This window comes from Euprymna scolopes, chromosome 19 (genome assembly GCF_053919585.1).
Source record: "Euprymna scolopes isolate OS-2025 chromosome 19, ASM5391958v1, whole genome shotgun sequence".
NCBI classification, from domain to species: Eukaryota; Metazoa; Mollusca; class Cephalopoda; order Sepiida; family Sepiolidae; genus Euprymna; species Euprymna scolopes.
Genome location: NC_136500.1, coordinates 63,904,783 through 63,919,873, shown reverse-complemented (window position 1 = coordinate 63,919,873; position 15,091 = coordinate 63,904,783). Strand labels below are relative to the sequence as shown.

At 32.8% G+C, this 15,091-nt stretch overlaps 1 protein-coding gene across 1 annotated transcript in view; it reads left to right on the top strand.

Moving 5' to 3' along the window:
* Nucleotides 1-15,091, top strand: part of LOC145303661 (RNA cytidine acetyltransferase-like) — a 139,050-nt gene that overhangs the window by 19,740 nt on the left and 104,219 nt on the right. Inside the window, exons 5-8 of the mRNA XM_080145244.1 lie at nt 1,099-1,221; nt 4,065-4,126; nt 9,397-9,511; nt 12,969-13,076. Coding sequence (XP_080001370.1) covers nt 1,099-1,221; nt 4,065-4,126; nt 9,397-9,511; nt 12,969-13,076 — 408 coding nt within the window. The remainder of the gene's footprint in view (nt 1-1,098; nt 1,222-4,064; nt 4,127-9,396; nt 9,512-12,968; nt 13,077-15,091) is intronic.

The following is a 15,091-nucleotide window of genomic DNA, read 5'->3' as shown; positions in this document are numbered from 1 at the left end:
TTTTTAAGATTATATAAAAATTATGTTATGCTGAAAGTTGCCCGTTCATTCAGGCAAGGAACTATTAGAATCTTACATATAAAAATTACATAAAAAATGTAATCTAAAAAGAAAAGATGAAATATTTTTGCAATTATAATTTTTTTGTGTGAAAATATTAAATAAACAATGCTTAATTCAATGATAATATTAGTAGCTTGAGAAATTAATTTTTCTTCAAGTTATATTGAATTCATTAATACAAACTTTAGGGGCATGAATGTATCCTAATGTCCCTGAAAAAATTAATTTTTCTTTTTTTTATTGTTACAATTTAAGATACTTTATTTTCATTCATTTTTTTTCCTACTAAAAACCATAACTTTAGTAAAAATATTTTTTGTTTTAAACAAAATAATACATTTCCATGTTGATTCAAATAAAAATAATCAGTTCATTATATTCCGTGATCATTATTTGATAAATACTGAAAATTTCATGAAAATTGGTTAATTTACTAAGTTTTGGTGAATTTTTAAGTAAAGGAAGGCGTCAAGATGTTTATACATTTTGAGCTTTGGGTATTCATTTTGCACGTATCTAATAGCTGTTCAAGAAAAAAGCTATTAAAGTAGAAAATAGTCCAAGACCTCTACAGTGAAGGGGTGTGATTCTGTTGAGAGTTCGATAAGTCAAGGTCATTTTTGTTGATGGTGTACAAGTGCTGAAAGTTCATCAAAGAATATACCATGATAGTACTTGCAAAACGTTGCACCGGGATGCAATGTTGTGACAGATACTAGAGCTATGTAGACGTCTACTCTTCATGATGTGGGACGTGGGTGGGGGGAAAAAAGACGTGTCAGTTCATTCACATGATCAAGCATCTTATAAAATATTGATGCCTAAATCCCCTAAATACTTTTGATACTTTTTAACTCTTAAATTTATAATTAATCTGATTTTTAAAAATGTTTACTATTTATGTTCTGTTTCTGATGATTATGTATTTATCATAAAATTCATTAAGAACCAAGAGAAAATCTTCAACTACAAAATAGATACGTTTTCTTTTCATTTTTGTTATATTATATCTATTGCATGACTTCTTCTTCTCAGGATTTTGAAGCCATTACTCCCAACTTACTGGCCCGAACAATTGAGACTGTTGAAGGTGGAGGCCTCGTAGTGTTACTTCTTCGAGGCATGGATTCTCTCAAGCAACTTTACACAATTTCAATGGTATGGAAAAGAAATTGTTTTCTTTTGTTTTTTTTTTAAATTTTATTTTTTGTGCCTAAAATTCCCATTTTACATGTTTATAAATATGTATGTCTTTTGGGAATTTTGGTAAAAATAGATGCTTCCAAAAAAGATGTGAAAAAACTAACAAGAATGAATATTCGTAAGATGCATTTGTTCAAGTTTATGCTATTCAACTTAGTGATATTAGTCTGTAGTGTATTAAATGACGTGTTAAATAATGGATCGGGCAATGCCGAAATAATAAACAAGAATAAGAATTGAAGTAACAAAACTTCCAGGCAATCCCAAATGACCCAAAAAGAGCAAGTGGGGAAAAACGGCCCAGATTTTGACCTTTGACACAAGACGAAAACGTCAACGCTAAACAAAGAAACAATTGATTCAGAGGTGTGTAGTTAATATAAACAGATTGAGTTGAGTGACGAGAGGTTAGAAAAAGACAGAAGCTGAGATACGATTGTTAGTCGGTCCTATTGCTCGCTGCCAGTCCCCCCATCTTTCTATGTCATATACTAGATGTCTGTTTTCAAATAAAGTGCAATTATTTTTATAGACAAAATAATTTGTCATTTTTTTTATTGAAAACACAGCTATACACCTGCCCTCACTGAAAACACGCAGACGTGTCTTTTATAATTACATTGCAAGAGACCAGCTTGTTATGCAACAGATGTTTAAAACGCTATTCTTTTGTATGATATTATAGTAGTGGAAAATTTGATTGTAAGTTTGGACGATGTGTCAGTTAGAGACATGTCACAGATAAACTGAAAAAAAAAAAAATTTTTTTTTCTTTTCTGATTTGTGGGAAACAACAATTGGCTTTATGACATCTATACTTATTCCCTCTATCAAATATAGTGTGTTAAGTATTCGCTGTAGCCGGTCATTCAAAATGCGTTTTTCAGTCTATATAATTGTTAAATCTATTTATATCACTGGTCTATGATATATATACGGCATAATCGTATTGACACACCGGTTCTCCTCAGATCACCAACGCCAAGCCCTATTAGTATCAGATGCGTGACCATTTAGGAATTTTAGGTGCTGTATGTGTTCTGCGCTTATCTCGGCATTTGTTTCCAGTCGTCCTGTACATACACTTCACTCGCCACTGGTATTTAACAATGTCGACTCAGGTATATACATGCTGACAGCAAGTAAAACACAACACAGCTGATCTATAAAATAATATATTGCGTTTATTTCATACCAATAGACAGTTATGACTGGTATTTTGATATTGGTGAAGGTGCGTGTGGTTGGTGTGGATGCTGGCAATGAAGAAGTGTCAAGCTTGCTCTCTCTCTTTGACTGACTTACTTCCCGTTTGTGTTGATTTATTGTATTTATTTATTTGCTTCCCCACCAAAGCAAATTAGGCACAAGGCCGTTTTTAATGTGGGGTAAAAACCAGCTCCCCTAAAAGTAGGCAAAAAGGGGGCACTCTGGTTACCAAAAATAATAATTGTCCCAGTATAGAGGGTTTCCCCTCCATTGACTGGTACAAATCATCTTAAGTGCAGCATCTGCAGAACAGATACTACACTTTGATCCCGGCCCAAAGACCAAGAACAACAGAAAAAAGGCAAGCCTCTTTTCTATTAATTTTTGTGTTTGTGTTGATTTATATAAACATTCTTTTCTCTTGAAATATTTAATATTTCCCATTGTCTATTGTCTCAAATCCTTTGACCTAAGTCCTCGCACATATTTCTGGGTCAAATTATGCATTCCAATGGTAGAAGGTCTCGCATTCTTCACATGGAATCAATCTGCATGTGTGCAACCCATCAAATATCTGCCAATCCAACAAGTGGTATGATATATATATATATATTAGAAAAATAAACTGAAAGCCTCATTTTTTGATCTTTTTATTTATAACCATTGCTATTAACATGTAGTATGACAGAATAGGAAAAAAAAAGAAAGAAAAACCAACATAATAAACTGCTACTATGTGTTATCTATACAATAAAACTTCAGCTGTCTGTGTGATGAGCTACTATCCAGAAAATCTGCTGATATCAAAGAATTACTCTACTGCAGTGCTGCATCAAAGCGTGGCAAATAGAAGAAAGTGTTTTCTGAATTTTTAGATGAGGATTGATATTTTGTTTTATTTGAATTATTTGGACTACTGTTCATATCTTGAGTGTTATTTTCACAACATTTTGGTTGATGTAACCTCCAACCTTCTTTAAGTGTATCTTACCGAACTCTGGAATCTGAACAGAAATTTTTTTTGAAAATAAATAGTGATCTATAGTAAGCTTGTACATCTACAAAACGAAAATAGGTTTAAAGCTTCCAACATTCATACTAGAATTGTTCCCAATGAACCATGGTGTGACAAGTAAAGTACTTAGTAAAATCCAGTTGGTAGTGACATTTTTTTGGAAGTTGAAGGTTCAATCCTCAGTGCGGATAAAACTCAGAATACAATTACGAATTATGTAGGACGTTTACTTGATCATGGCTGGACAAACGTGGATTAAATAAAGGGTTCCATTCAAATATATGTGCAGATTTCCTGAGTCTATAAGGAATATCCCAAAGTTAAACAAGATACACCTGAAGAAGGTTGGAGGTTACATTGGCCGAAAGTTTGTGAAAATAACACTCAAGAAGAAAATGCTATTTCAAAATTCAGCGTAGCAAATTGATGCAAATACCGTTTCAACTTATGCAATTGATTCGGCAACAATTCTCATGAGGATGTGAAGCTTTATCTAAAACTGTATAATCACATTTAATACAAAATTCTATATTTCTGATAGTCAAGTGAACATTTCTGTATTTTGTCTTTTTAGGATGTCCATGCGAGATTTCGAACTGAAGCTCACCAGGATGTGGTTGGACGCTTTAATGAGAGGTGAGGAAAATTTTCTTTATCTTTCTTGTATTATTAATGAACAAAACTGATGATGAAACCTTTTTAATGCAAATATTTTTTTATTTGAGTTTATCATAAAACTTTGATTACCCTTCTACAGGCTGTCCATAAAGTTGTATACACTTTAAAGATTTATAACTTTATTTGCATTTGTGATAGAAATAACTTGTAAAAACTATTAGAATGGTTTTTATTGAAATAAAAGTGATCAGATGTCCAACATCATTAGCAATACAAAAGTTGATATGATTTTGCAATAATGTCTGATTTACAGTGATGCCTGATATTACATTAGTTATTTTAGCTTTAAAATCTTCTATTGAACTAGGTTGTATTGCATACAATTGTTTAAACTTGTTTACATAAAAAAAAATTGAATGACGTCAAATCTGGTGGACATGGAAACTAATAAAATAGTCCACTCCTGATCCAGTTGTTAGGAAATGGAACATTTTTTTTTTTTTTACTTATCTAAAAATTGTTGCATATTAAGAATTCTTCAACAATTATATTTATAACTAGGATATGAATATGATTTTTTTATATATATTAGGGCATAAAATACATTTAAATAAGATATTTAAATTTATGCAGATTTCATATTATTATAGAGCCAATTCTCTATTGATTATTATATTGTACCCAGTATATAGTTGCGATTTAAAAAATATAACTTTGGTGCTATCAGCTAGAATTGAAACCAAAACATTTAATGCTCCAGCTTTAGTAATTACTGTTTGAGCTGTCGTCAGATGGATAACAAATATTAAAAATGAACCAGCTGTAAATTTGCACATGTGTACAAGAGTACTTTAAGTTGACTGATGCCTGCCAAGTTCCGTTAAAAAAAAAAAATTGACCCCTTAGCAGCTATTTTGACTGAAAACCATAAAAGGAATGGTCCACAAAAAATTGAATCATTTCACTCTCCTCATGCCGCTGTGCATCTTTGTGTCTCGAAGTAAATGCAGTTTGAAAAGTAGAGACATAGTGAGTTTAATAAATTCTATTGCAAATACAAATATAAAATTATAAACTTTTAAAGTGGGTTATAGTCAACTAATATACTTCCTTACTTCAAGTGTCACACTACTGGAAGCAGTGATAAGGCAAATTGGTTCCTTCACTATTATAGTTCTTCAGTATTTCTGTTGTGAAGCGTATATGTATACAATAAAAATTAGCAAAATTATACAGGTAAAAATAACACAATTAATCTTAATTTGCACTTTTAATGAAAAAAAAGTTTTATTTTATTTGAAATTTGATAAATGTATTTATGAAATTATAAAAATAAAACAACAAAATTTCAAACATCATAAAAAAACCATATCCAATACATAATTTTCTCCAAATAATTCAAAATTTCAAACATCATAAAAAAAACCATATCCAATACATAATTTTCTCCAAATAGTTCAAAATTTCAAACATTATAAAAAAACCATATCCAATACATAATTTTCTCCGAATAGTTCAAAATTTCAAACACCATAAAAAAACGTATCCAATACATAATTTTCTCAAAATGGTTGACTTTGATTCTCTGCCACTACAGGAATTCTTGCAGATGACTATCGAAAAAGACTCATTGTTATTTTTATTTGTATAATTTTGTTCATTTTTATTATATACTTTTCAATAATGAACTTGTCTCTATTTTATTTCAATGTCTTTCTTGGCACCAACCATATGATAGGGGATCAGTATTTACACTACAATTGCCTACTAAAACTAGAGAGCGTTTTGGATGTTCATTCAAAGGGTAGGGTGTCAAATTATTTTTTCAACTAACTCCTTACCGCTCATTTATAAGCACATCTAATACGAGGTTTGTTCCAAAAGTAAGGTCTTTTACTTTCTAACTTAAAAATTAAAACGAAGATGGGAGTGGTACCATTTCAAACGAGAGACCTTTTGTGCTCTAGAATTTATTTTTTTACATAGTTACCGTCTTTCTCCGTGCACTTTTTGCCAGTCTGTTTTGATCTCTTTTATCGTCAAAGTCCAGAATGCACTTTGTCACCTCTATCTCTGTCCCCACTCTGAAATTGATAAACGCATCTATGTTGACATCAACTGCATTGACTTCATAAACATTTAACAGGCACCGGTGAATGCTGATTCAATTTTTTTCTTTTTTTTTTTTTTTTGTATAGAGGAATTTAGTGATGCATGTTTGCTTCTCACACACACACGTCTATGACGGGGTTGCTTTTTTAGAGTCTTACACCATCAATATCTGCAACAGAAAGATAAAACTTTCAGGGCATGAATGCATAAGTCCAGTCATTATAGCAATATGATTTGCAATCTCCTGTAATCCATTCGGACAGAATAAAAAAGAAAGCATTACTTTTGGAATGTTCTCTGTATATAAAGTCGGGCCAGTCGCTTCTTTTAGTTTTTTGTGATTAAAAGTTTATTTCCTACATGAAAATTTCATTATGGTTCAACAATATTAAAAAATCAATTTCCTCCAGTACATATTTAAACCAATCCATATTTTTATTTTGCTTAGTGATGTTTCAGAAGAGGAAGCAGGAACTTTTGTCAAGAAGAAAAATGTACTTATACACTCATGAAGAAACAGATTTTTTTATGTACCAGTTTTTCTATTTGACATATTTTCATTGGCTAATGTCAATTTTTTAAATTTTTTTATTTAGAGGGTCACCATTAATGAAGACCCAGAGTCCACTTTAGAATAAGGGTTAAGTGTTGGCACTGTGAAACAACAAGATCAGTTATGGTGGAACTTAAGTAGGTCTAGATTTTAAAATGATGAGAAAAAAAGATAATACACTCTTTCATGGCAGTGAGATTGTAAATATTGGCAGAAGGGGAGGGGTGTTCTCAAAATTATGGCAAACACAAGTTAACAAGTTTTTTTTTTTTTTTTTTTTCCACCTCTTAGACTATTTGACAGAATTATAAAAACAAAATGGTCTAATTAAAGCAATTTGAAATATGACACTGCATTCCTCAGGTAAGGAATCTGAAAGTGTATTTTTACACTAGTGGGGATACCCGGCATTGCCCGGGTGTTTAGTAAGGAACCGGAGGGGGTGGCTAAAAAATAGTGGTAGTAGCAGGGTGGGGATAATCAAAACAACAGTAGGCAGAGGTGTTAAAAAAAAAAAATAACAAAAAAATTGGTGGTAGACACGCAGGCTCGAACCCATAACACGAAGGAGGTAAAAAAACAAATCCTGATGTCTTAGTCGATGTCTCCGTGGCGCGAGCAGAAGTCACGGATGTCAGAATTAACCATAGACAATTGAAAAGGGGACAATGACTTGTTAAAATGGCACCGCAAAAATCGACCCCTCCTTGTACAAAACGGTCGAGTTTAGGGTGAAGGAATTAATGTTTTGGGCCAGTTTTTCGATATTTGCCGTCCGAAGATTCCAGGTTTAAAACTACTGGTTTGGTGAGGTTCCATCGCCTCTGTCGAAAGTTTTTGCGAGACATACAAACATACACGCACACATTTTGCCCTTTATATATATAGATAGAAGAAGATTCGTCAAGGTAATCAGTTTCATTATCAATCGAATCCATAGAATTCTGAATAGATGACCAACTAAATAGGAATTTATTTACATTAGATTTGAATAAAGACCATGTTATCGTTAGCTGAGAAGCAGACATGGTATTGCATTTCACAGACAGACAGTTCTAGGAAAGAAACTCTGCTCACGGAATTTTCATTTAGTTTTGGGTTGAAAAAGAGTGAGGAAAGTTGTTGGCGGTTGTTTCAGCTAGATTAGTATTTGTTGCGGACATTTTGATTGGAGATTAGTCAAGCACCTACCATATAAGTATCGATAGAGCAGAGATAAACTCGCAATGTCTATTGTGTGAAAAAGAGGTAGTCAGAAAATAAAAAGGTTATCGCCCACTAAATTTCGAGGCAGGAGACCACTCCAGATTTGGCAACAGTAGTTTTAACCAATTACCCTATCTGTTCCAAATTAACTGAAGCCTATAGCTAGAAATGCTTTTAAATTAGTTATTTTCATCTAACATATAAATTGATCATATGAGATTTTAAAAGTTGAACCTCAACAGCATTTAAACTGAGATATAAAACTTTGATTCTAAATAGCCAATTTTCATTTTAAAAAAAAAATTGTATCATGTTATTGACACTGTAATAACATTAGTTCTATTTTTAAAATCATGTAGTCCTGTTCAGAAAACTGTTAATATGAAAACATTTTTCAGTGCTTCTTTACTATCAGACACAAGTAAAATCACTTTGATATCCTATGTCATGTTAAAATATATATCCTTATCAAAAATTAAAAAGAGTAATTTTGTCGAAGATCACCTAAAACTCTATATTAAAAATAAGCATCAGTCTTATATTTTCTTGATCTGGCAGTACCAGAAGATACCATAAAAGGGAGATAAGTCAGTTTTTCATTTAAGCAAGTAAAAATCAACAACGTAATGCAGTAGAACTTCGGGATGCAGCATTAATCCGTTCCAGGGTTGGGATCGTAAGGTGAAATCGCCATGTGGCGGGGCCTAAGCAAAATTTTATACAGTACATATTAAAAACTAGTAACAAAATACAATATAGTATATAATACATATGTATATAATCAAATAACATTATAAATAACATTATGGTGGAGCAAATACCGTAACCAGAGGTCGGGAAAAACATATTTCACATTCACTGAAAAAAAACGTATCCTAGGGCCACCATATCCCGGAGTTCTACTGTATGATAAAGCTGCAATTTATAATTTACTTTTACTTACTACTCTTGAATTCTTCCTATATCAAGAAACAAAAGAAAGAAAAATCTCTATGAATTATGTTCTCATAACAAAATGGAAATATCATATTCCAAAAATCATATAAATTGATAAAATAGTTTAATTTTTATAAAGAAGGTCATTTTTAAGTGATTAATGGAATTTGTAGGCATTAGGATAAAAATGTGGAGGGTAGAGTTATCTCCCTTCGTTTGTGGATATTTTGAAAATGGTGATATGAGAAAGTTGCTCCTTGGTTACTCATGAAATTTTATTTTCTTATTTAAAAATTAAACTACTTGATCAGTGTGCATAATCTTTGGAATATGTTATTTTCATTTTTTCACAAGTACGTACATCATACAAATTTTTGTTTTTTAATATTGGGAGAATTCTGGACAAGAATTGTGGTTTTGTTATGAAATTACATTAACTTGCATTTTTATTTTTGCTTGCAATTTATTTTTTTTTCTTTAGATTTCTCCTCTCTCTCGCCACATGTAATCGATGTCTCGTCATTGACCATAAATACCGGATTCTCCCTTTGTCGTCACATTCTTCAAATATAACTCCGTTGGATTATAAATCAAAAGTAAGTAAAAACAAAAACAACTGACCTTCAAATGAAACAACTTATCTAAATAATAAAGTTATGTTCCTGTTTGATCACAGTTTTATTAATATGTACAAAAGGTACACTGTTTCAGAAATTCATTTTAATACTGAAAACAGACATTTACACATTTATATTTACACATGATTTCTATATATATTATTTATTCAAAGGAAATCTACATTCAAGGAATAACATCATTTGCATATTACATTAAAGAAAATCCATTTTAATAATTTGCCCTGTTGGTGGGGCATTAGAATACACCGACTGCCCCCCCCCTCCTGCAGAGGGTAAAAGTCCCTCAATGGGGGTCCTGGATATGACCTTAAACTATATCCAGTGGTGAGGTCCCAGCTTGTGGGCTTTGGGGGAGTGTGGCGGCACCCTTTAATTACCATTGCTCCCAGGTCCACTCTGACCCAGAGTGGTAGTACCTGTTAGGGTCCCAACTATGGGTTAAATAGAAACCGACTTGAAAACAACAAATATATTCTATTAAAAAAATTTTCAAAATCTTTGGATTTGGCATTAAATAACCCAAAAAGGGTTGATGTGCCGTAAAACAAAAACAACTACCCAACCATTTTAATAATTAACTCCATGTTATTAATTATTTGTTGAAATAGAATTGTTTTCATTGTTCTCTTCAGAAATATTATTTAAAGTTGAATTATTTAATTTATTTTTAATTTAATTTATTAGCCGGCGCCAGTTGCCTTTAAAAACATAAGTGAGTTTAACTATTTAAGCTGTGAGAGTTATTTCCTCTTTTTCCCGTTTAATTTTCATAGACAAAAATGGATATGTTTTATCCTTCCATAAATCCATTGGTCCTGGATATGACTTAAAACTATATCCGATGGTGAGGCCCCACCTTGCGGGCTTTGGGAAGTGTGGAGCCACCCTTTAATTGCCATTGCTCCCAGGTCCACTCTGACCCGGAGTGGTAGTACCTGTTAGGGTCCCAACTATGGGTTAAATAGAATCTGACGTAAAAAAAAAATATACTCCATTAAAAATCGTTCCTCAAAATAACTAGATTTGGCATTAAATAACCTGAAAAAGGTTGATATGCTGTAAAACAAAAACAACCAACGAACAACCAATTCATAAATCCAACATATGTCTACTTTCAAAAAAATCCGAAGAAGTTAAAATATTCGACATATCTTGAATAATATATGATTATACCTTCATCGCACACATTTTCACCTGGCAACACCAGATATATACAGCTAGTCTCAAAGCAACAATACTTTACATGTATCTCGCTTTGTATCAACTTACATGTCCATTTTACATATGATTACAGTTGCCAAGGTCACTGGAAAAATGGTAGGATCCTTCTACCGCTCCAGAAGATATCTCACTGCTGATGCAATTCTCTATCTATATAAAAGCCAAGTACGTCCAAGGATGGAGTACTGCTGCCACATCTGGGCAGGAGCTGCTAAAAACAGCCTATCCTGCCTTGAAAGAGTACAAAATAGACTCCATGGCTTAGTGGGGGATGCCCTTTTCTCTTCCCTGTAACCTCTCTCCCATAGAAGAGACATTGCGAGCCGGTCTTTGTTTTATCGTTACTTCCCTGGCAAGTGCTCATCTGAGCTTCAATCTCTGGTCCCCCCTCGCCAATCTTTCACGATAAACACCCGTCTAGCTGAAATCACTGTCAAAAATTTTCCCCACTCTTTATCTGTGCCAAAACCAAAACGTAGATTCCATGAACAGAGCTTCTTTCTTAGAAGTGTATGCTGTGGAACTCTGTTCCATTTGCCTGTTTCCCACCTGACTAAAACTTGGATGTCTTCAAGTCCAACATAAACAAATTCCTGATAAACCGCCCCCTTAAGTAAGACATTTTATCAAATCCCCAATACTAACGATTACTTTGGTACTATCCCACTTATTACTGTACATGCAATAACCCTTATCCCCAAGTGGTTTCCAGGCCTTGATAAGTGGTGACTACCATGTAAAAAAAAAAATAAATAAATCTCTCAGATTCCTGAAGATATGAAAAGTAATTGAGAAATGCCTGATGTTAATGTGTCAAAAGTTAAGATTATTGGCCAATTTTAATAAGAGTTAAAAAAAATAAAAAAAGCATGAAAATAAAATATATAACAAATAAATGTTACTAAACACTAGATAAGTTACTTTTACTTACCTGGATGAGTTTTATTTTTGTGTTTTAATTTATGTTCATTTTTTTTTTTTTTCTATTTTTTTTACTACAAAGCAAAAGTAGTGTCGAATTCGTTGAGTTTGAATTAAAAAAAAATATGGTGGTCTCATTATAATCATGTGAACCCTCGAAATTGTTAAAAATAATTAAAAATTAGACAAAATACTGGTAGAAACACACCCATTGTGCGAATATGTAATTTTGGGTTTGTATTACTGTACACGTAGATTCGAAAAAGTTGTCAAAAAACAAATATATAACAAATAAATGTTATCAAAGGCAAGATATGTTACTTTTTTACCAAACTGGATATATTTTTCGTGTTTTTATTCAATGTAACATATTTATTCAGCTCGAAAAACATAGTGTTTACCGATGGATTGAAAAATTCAAGATGGCGTCTGATTCTCTCTTTAACACGGTAAGTTTAGGAAAAGGTGTTATAAATAAAAAACTATACAAAATACTATTAAAAACCCAACGAATATATGTCAACCTATGTCATGGTAATATATATTGAGTGAGTTTTTAACAGTATTTTATCCGGTTTTTTATTTATAACACCTTTTCCCAAACTTACCGTGTTAAAGAGAGAATCAGACGCCATCTTGAATTTTCGAATACATCGGTAAACACTGTATGTTTTTCGAGCTGAATAAACATGTTACATTGAATAAAAACACGAAAAATATATCCAGTTTGGTAGAAAAGTAACCTATCTTGCCTTTGATAACATTTATTTGTTATATATTTGTTTTTTGACAACTTTTTCGAATCTATGTGTACAGTAATACAAACCCGTAATTTTCTTAATATTTTGTTTAATTTTCGATTTTTTTTTTTTTTTTTTAAAGTTATCAAGGGTCCATATAATTTTAATGATATTGCTTGATTAGAAACTTTTTATATCTCTCTAAAAGTCATCCACTTGAACGGAGCTTTTTAATTATTTGTTTTTCTCTTTATAAATATTTATTCTCAACAGACAAATATGTTTCATTTTCGCTAACAATCATCGGTGTGGTTTATATAACGACTGCCGGTTGAACCCTGGACTGATGCGTTCATAACTTGAAAAACAAACTCATGTTAATATCAGAAGAGAATATGAAACCTTTTTAGAGAATCTGAACCAGCATTCTAGAAATTGTACTTATTTATTTATTAAATGATGCAAAATTAAATTTAAGGATTTAAAATTTTTATAATTTTTTATTTTTATTTTTATCTTTTGCTTGTTATTAGGAAGATTCGATGACGGAATCCGAACAACAGTTGGTACACCTGAAAGATTCCTTACAAGACACACAACCTGTTGGTGCTATCGCCAACTGTACAAGAACTTTGGATCAGGTAATAAACCATTTTCAGTTTGTTTTTTTATTTTCCTTAAGAATCCTTTTGAGATTTTTGCTGATTTGGTGAAAAGTCTATTTGAATCAGGATTGCAAGTTTTGATTTGCTGCGTAACAAGATCGAACGAGAGACAAATCAATCATGCAAGAATAAAATTTTCACTTTGCAGTTATATTTAAGAAAGTGTATTAGAGAATGTGTCAAGGAAGTGACCTAGCGTGCAAGAAGTCAAGAAAAACAATTAGAAAATCTTATGATAAATAATAATGATTTTGTTCATTTAAAACTGCATAATTGTTGCAATTTTCAATTTTTTATTTAAAATATTCGTATATGATTGTTTCTGAAGATGTGGATACGTCTTCATTCAAACACGTGCCACCAAGCATAACACATCACAGAGACTTTTATCGTACCAGGCATTTTCTATCCCAATGGAAGGATCCACCCCTATGCCATCACCACTTCCACTCCCTGGCCATCCCTGGGATTACTACCAACAAAATAGAAAAGGAAAACATAAATAAGTCTTGCTCCGAAGAAGGAATTTTTTTTAGTCGAGAGTCTGTTCTCTCCTGTGAGAGGGGCTAAGCTAATACGGTCTAATACTAATGTGTACAATGAACTTACTAAAACAAAAATATGAAGACTTGACATCAGGCGACATCGTCATCTGTCTGTTAGGTTTCCTTATGCTACACTTGTTCTTGTACGATCGCTGGAAAAATAGTTGGATCATTCTATCGCTTCAGTATCTCATTGCCGATGCAATCCTCTACCTGTACAAGAGCCAAGTACGTCCTAGGGTGGAGTACTGTTGCCACATTTGGGCAGGAGCCGCTCGGAGCACCCTACCTTGCCTTGACAGTTCAAAACCAGTTTTGAAACCTAGTACGTGATGCCTTTTTCTTTTCCCTGCAACATCTTTCCGACAGAAGAGACGTTGCAAGCCTGTTTCTACTCTGTTGTTATTTTCATAGCAAGTGTTCATCTGAGTTTCAATCTATGGACTCCCCTTGCCAAGCTTTCACAAATAACACTCATCTAACTGCAACTGAACTTATTGATCCAACAACTCCCTAAACCTTTTATCCTCATGGGTGACTTTAATAGCCACAATGAACTATGGGGAAACAAACAAACAAGCAGAAGAGGTAAAATTATCGAAAATTTTCTAGATGAAAACCAACTATGTTTGTTTAACAATGGAACCAACACCTATTTTCACCCTAGCTCTGGAACACTCTCGGCTATTGACCTCACCATATCAGAACCCAGTATTTTCCCAGAATATAAATGGAATGTACATCATGAGACCTGTGGGAGTGATCACTTCCCGATCATCCTAGAAGGTCAAGAACCAGAGAATGACACTAAAACACCCCGATGGAACTTGCATAAGGCCAACTGGGAAGATTTCAAAAAAAGGTGCCACACAGACCTAGTGCAAGAAGCTAATTTAACAAAAGATGATGACATTACCCACTTCACCAATACTCTAAATATTATAGCTGAGAAAACTATTCCTAAAAGCTCCCCATCAACAAGATATAACAAGCCTTGGTATAACAAAGATTGCAAAGAAGCGCTCAGAGCCAGACGAACAGCACTCAGAAAATTTAATAGCCAACCAACTAAAGAAAATTTAGAAAATTACAAAATAAACCGAGCCAAAGCTCGCAGAACCATTAAGCAAGCTAAGCAATCAACATGGCAAACTTATGTTAGCCAACTAAATTCAAACACCAAACCTAAGGAAATATGGAACATGATAAACAAAATTACTGGGAAATACACTAAACAAGCTAATAAACATCTCATCCATCACAATGTCAAAATCACTAACAAAGAAAAAATAGCTGAAATCTTAGCAGAAAACTTTGCCAAAAACTCCTCACCGACTACTAGGAACAAAGAATTCCAAGTCATCAAAAACCAAGCAGAACAACAACAAATCCGCTTCCATTCAGACAACACTGAATACTACAATCAAATCCTTACTATGTGCGAAT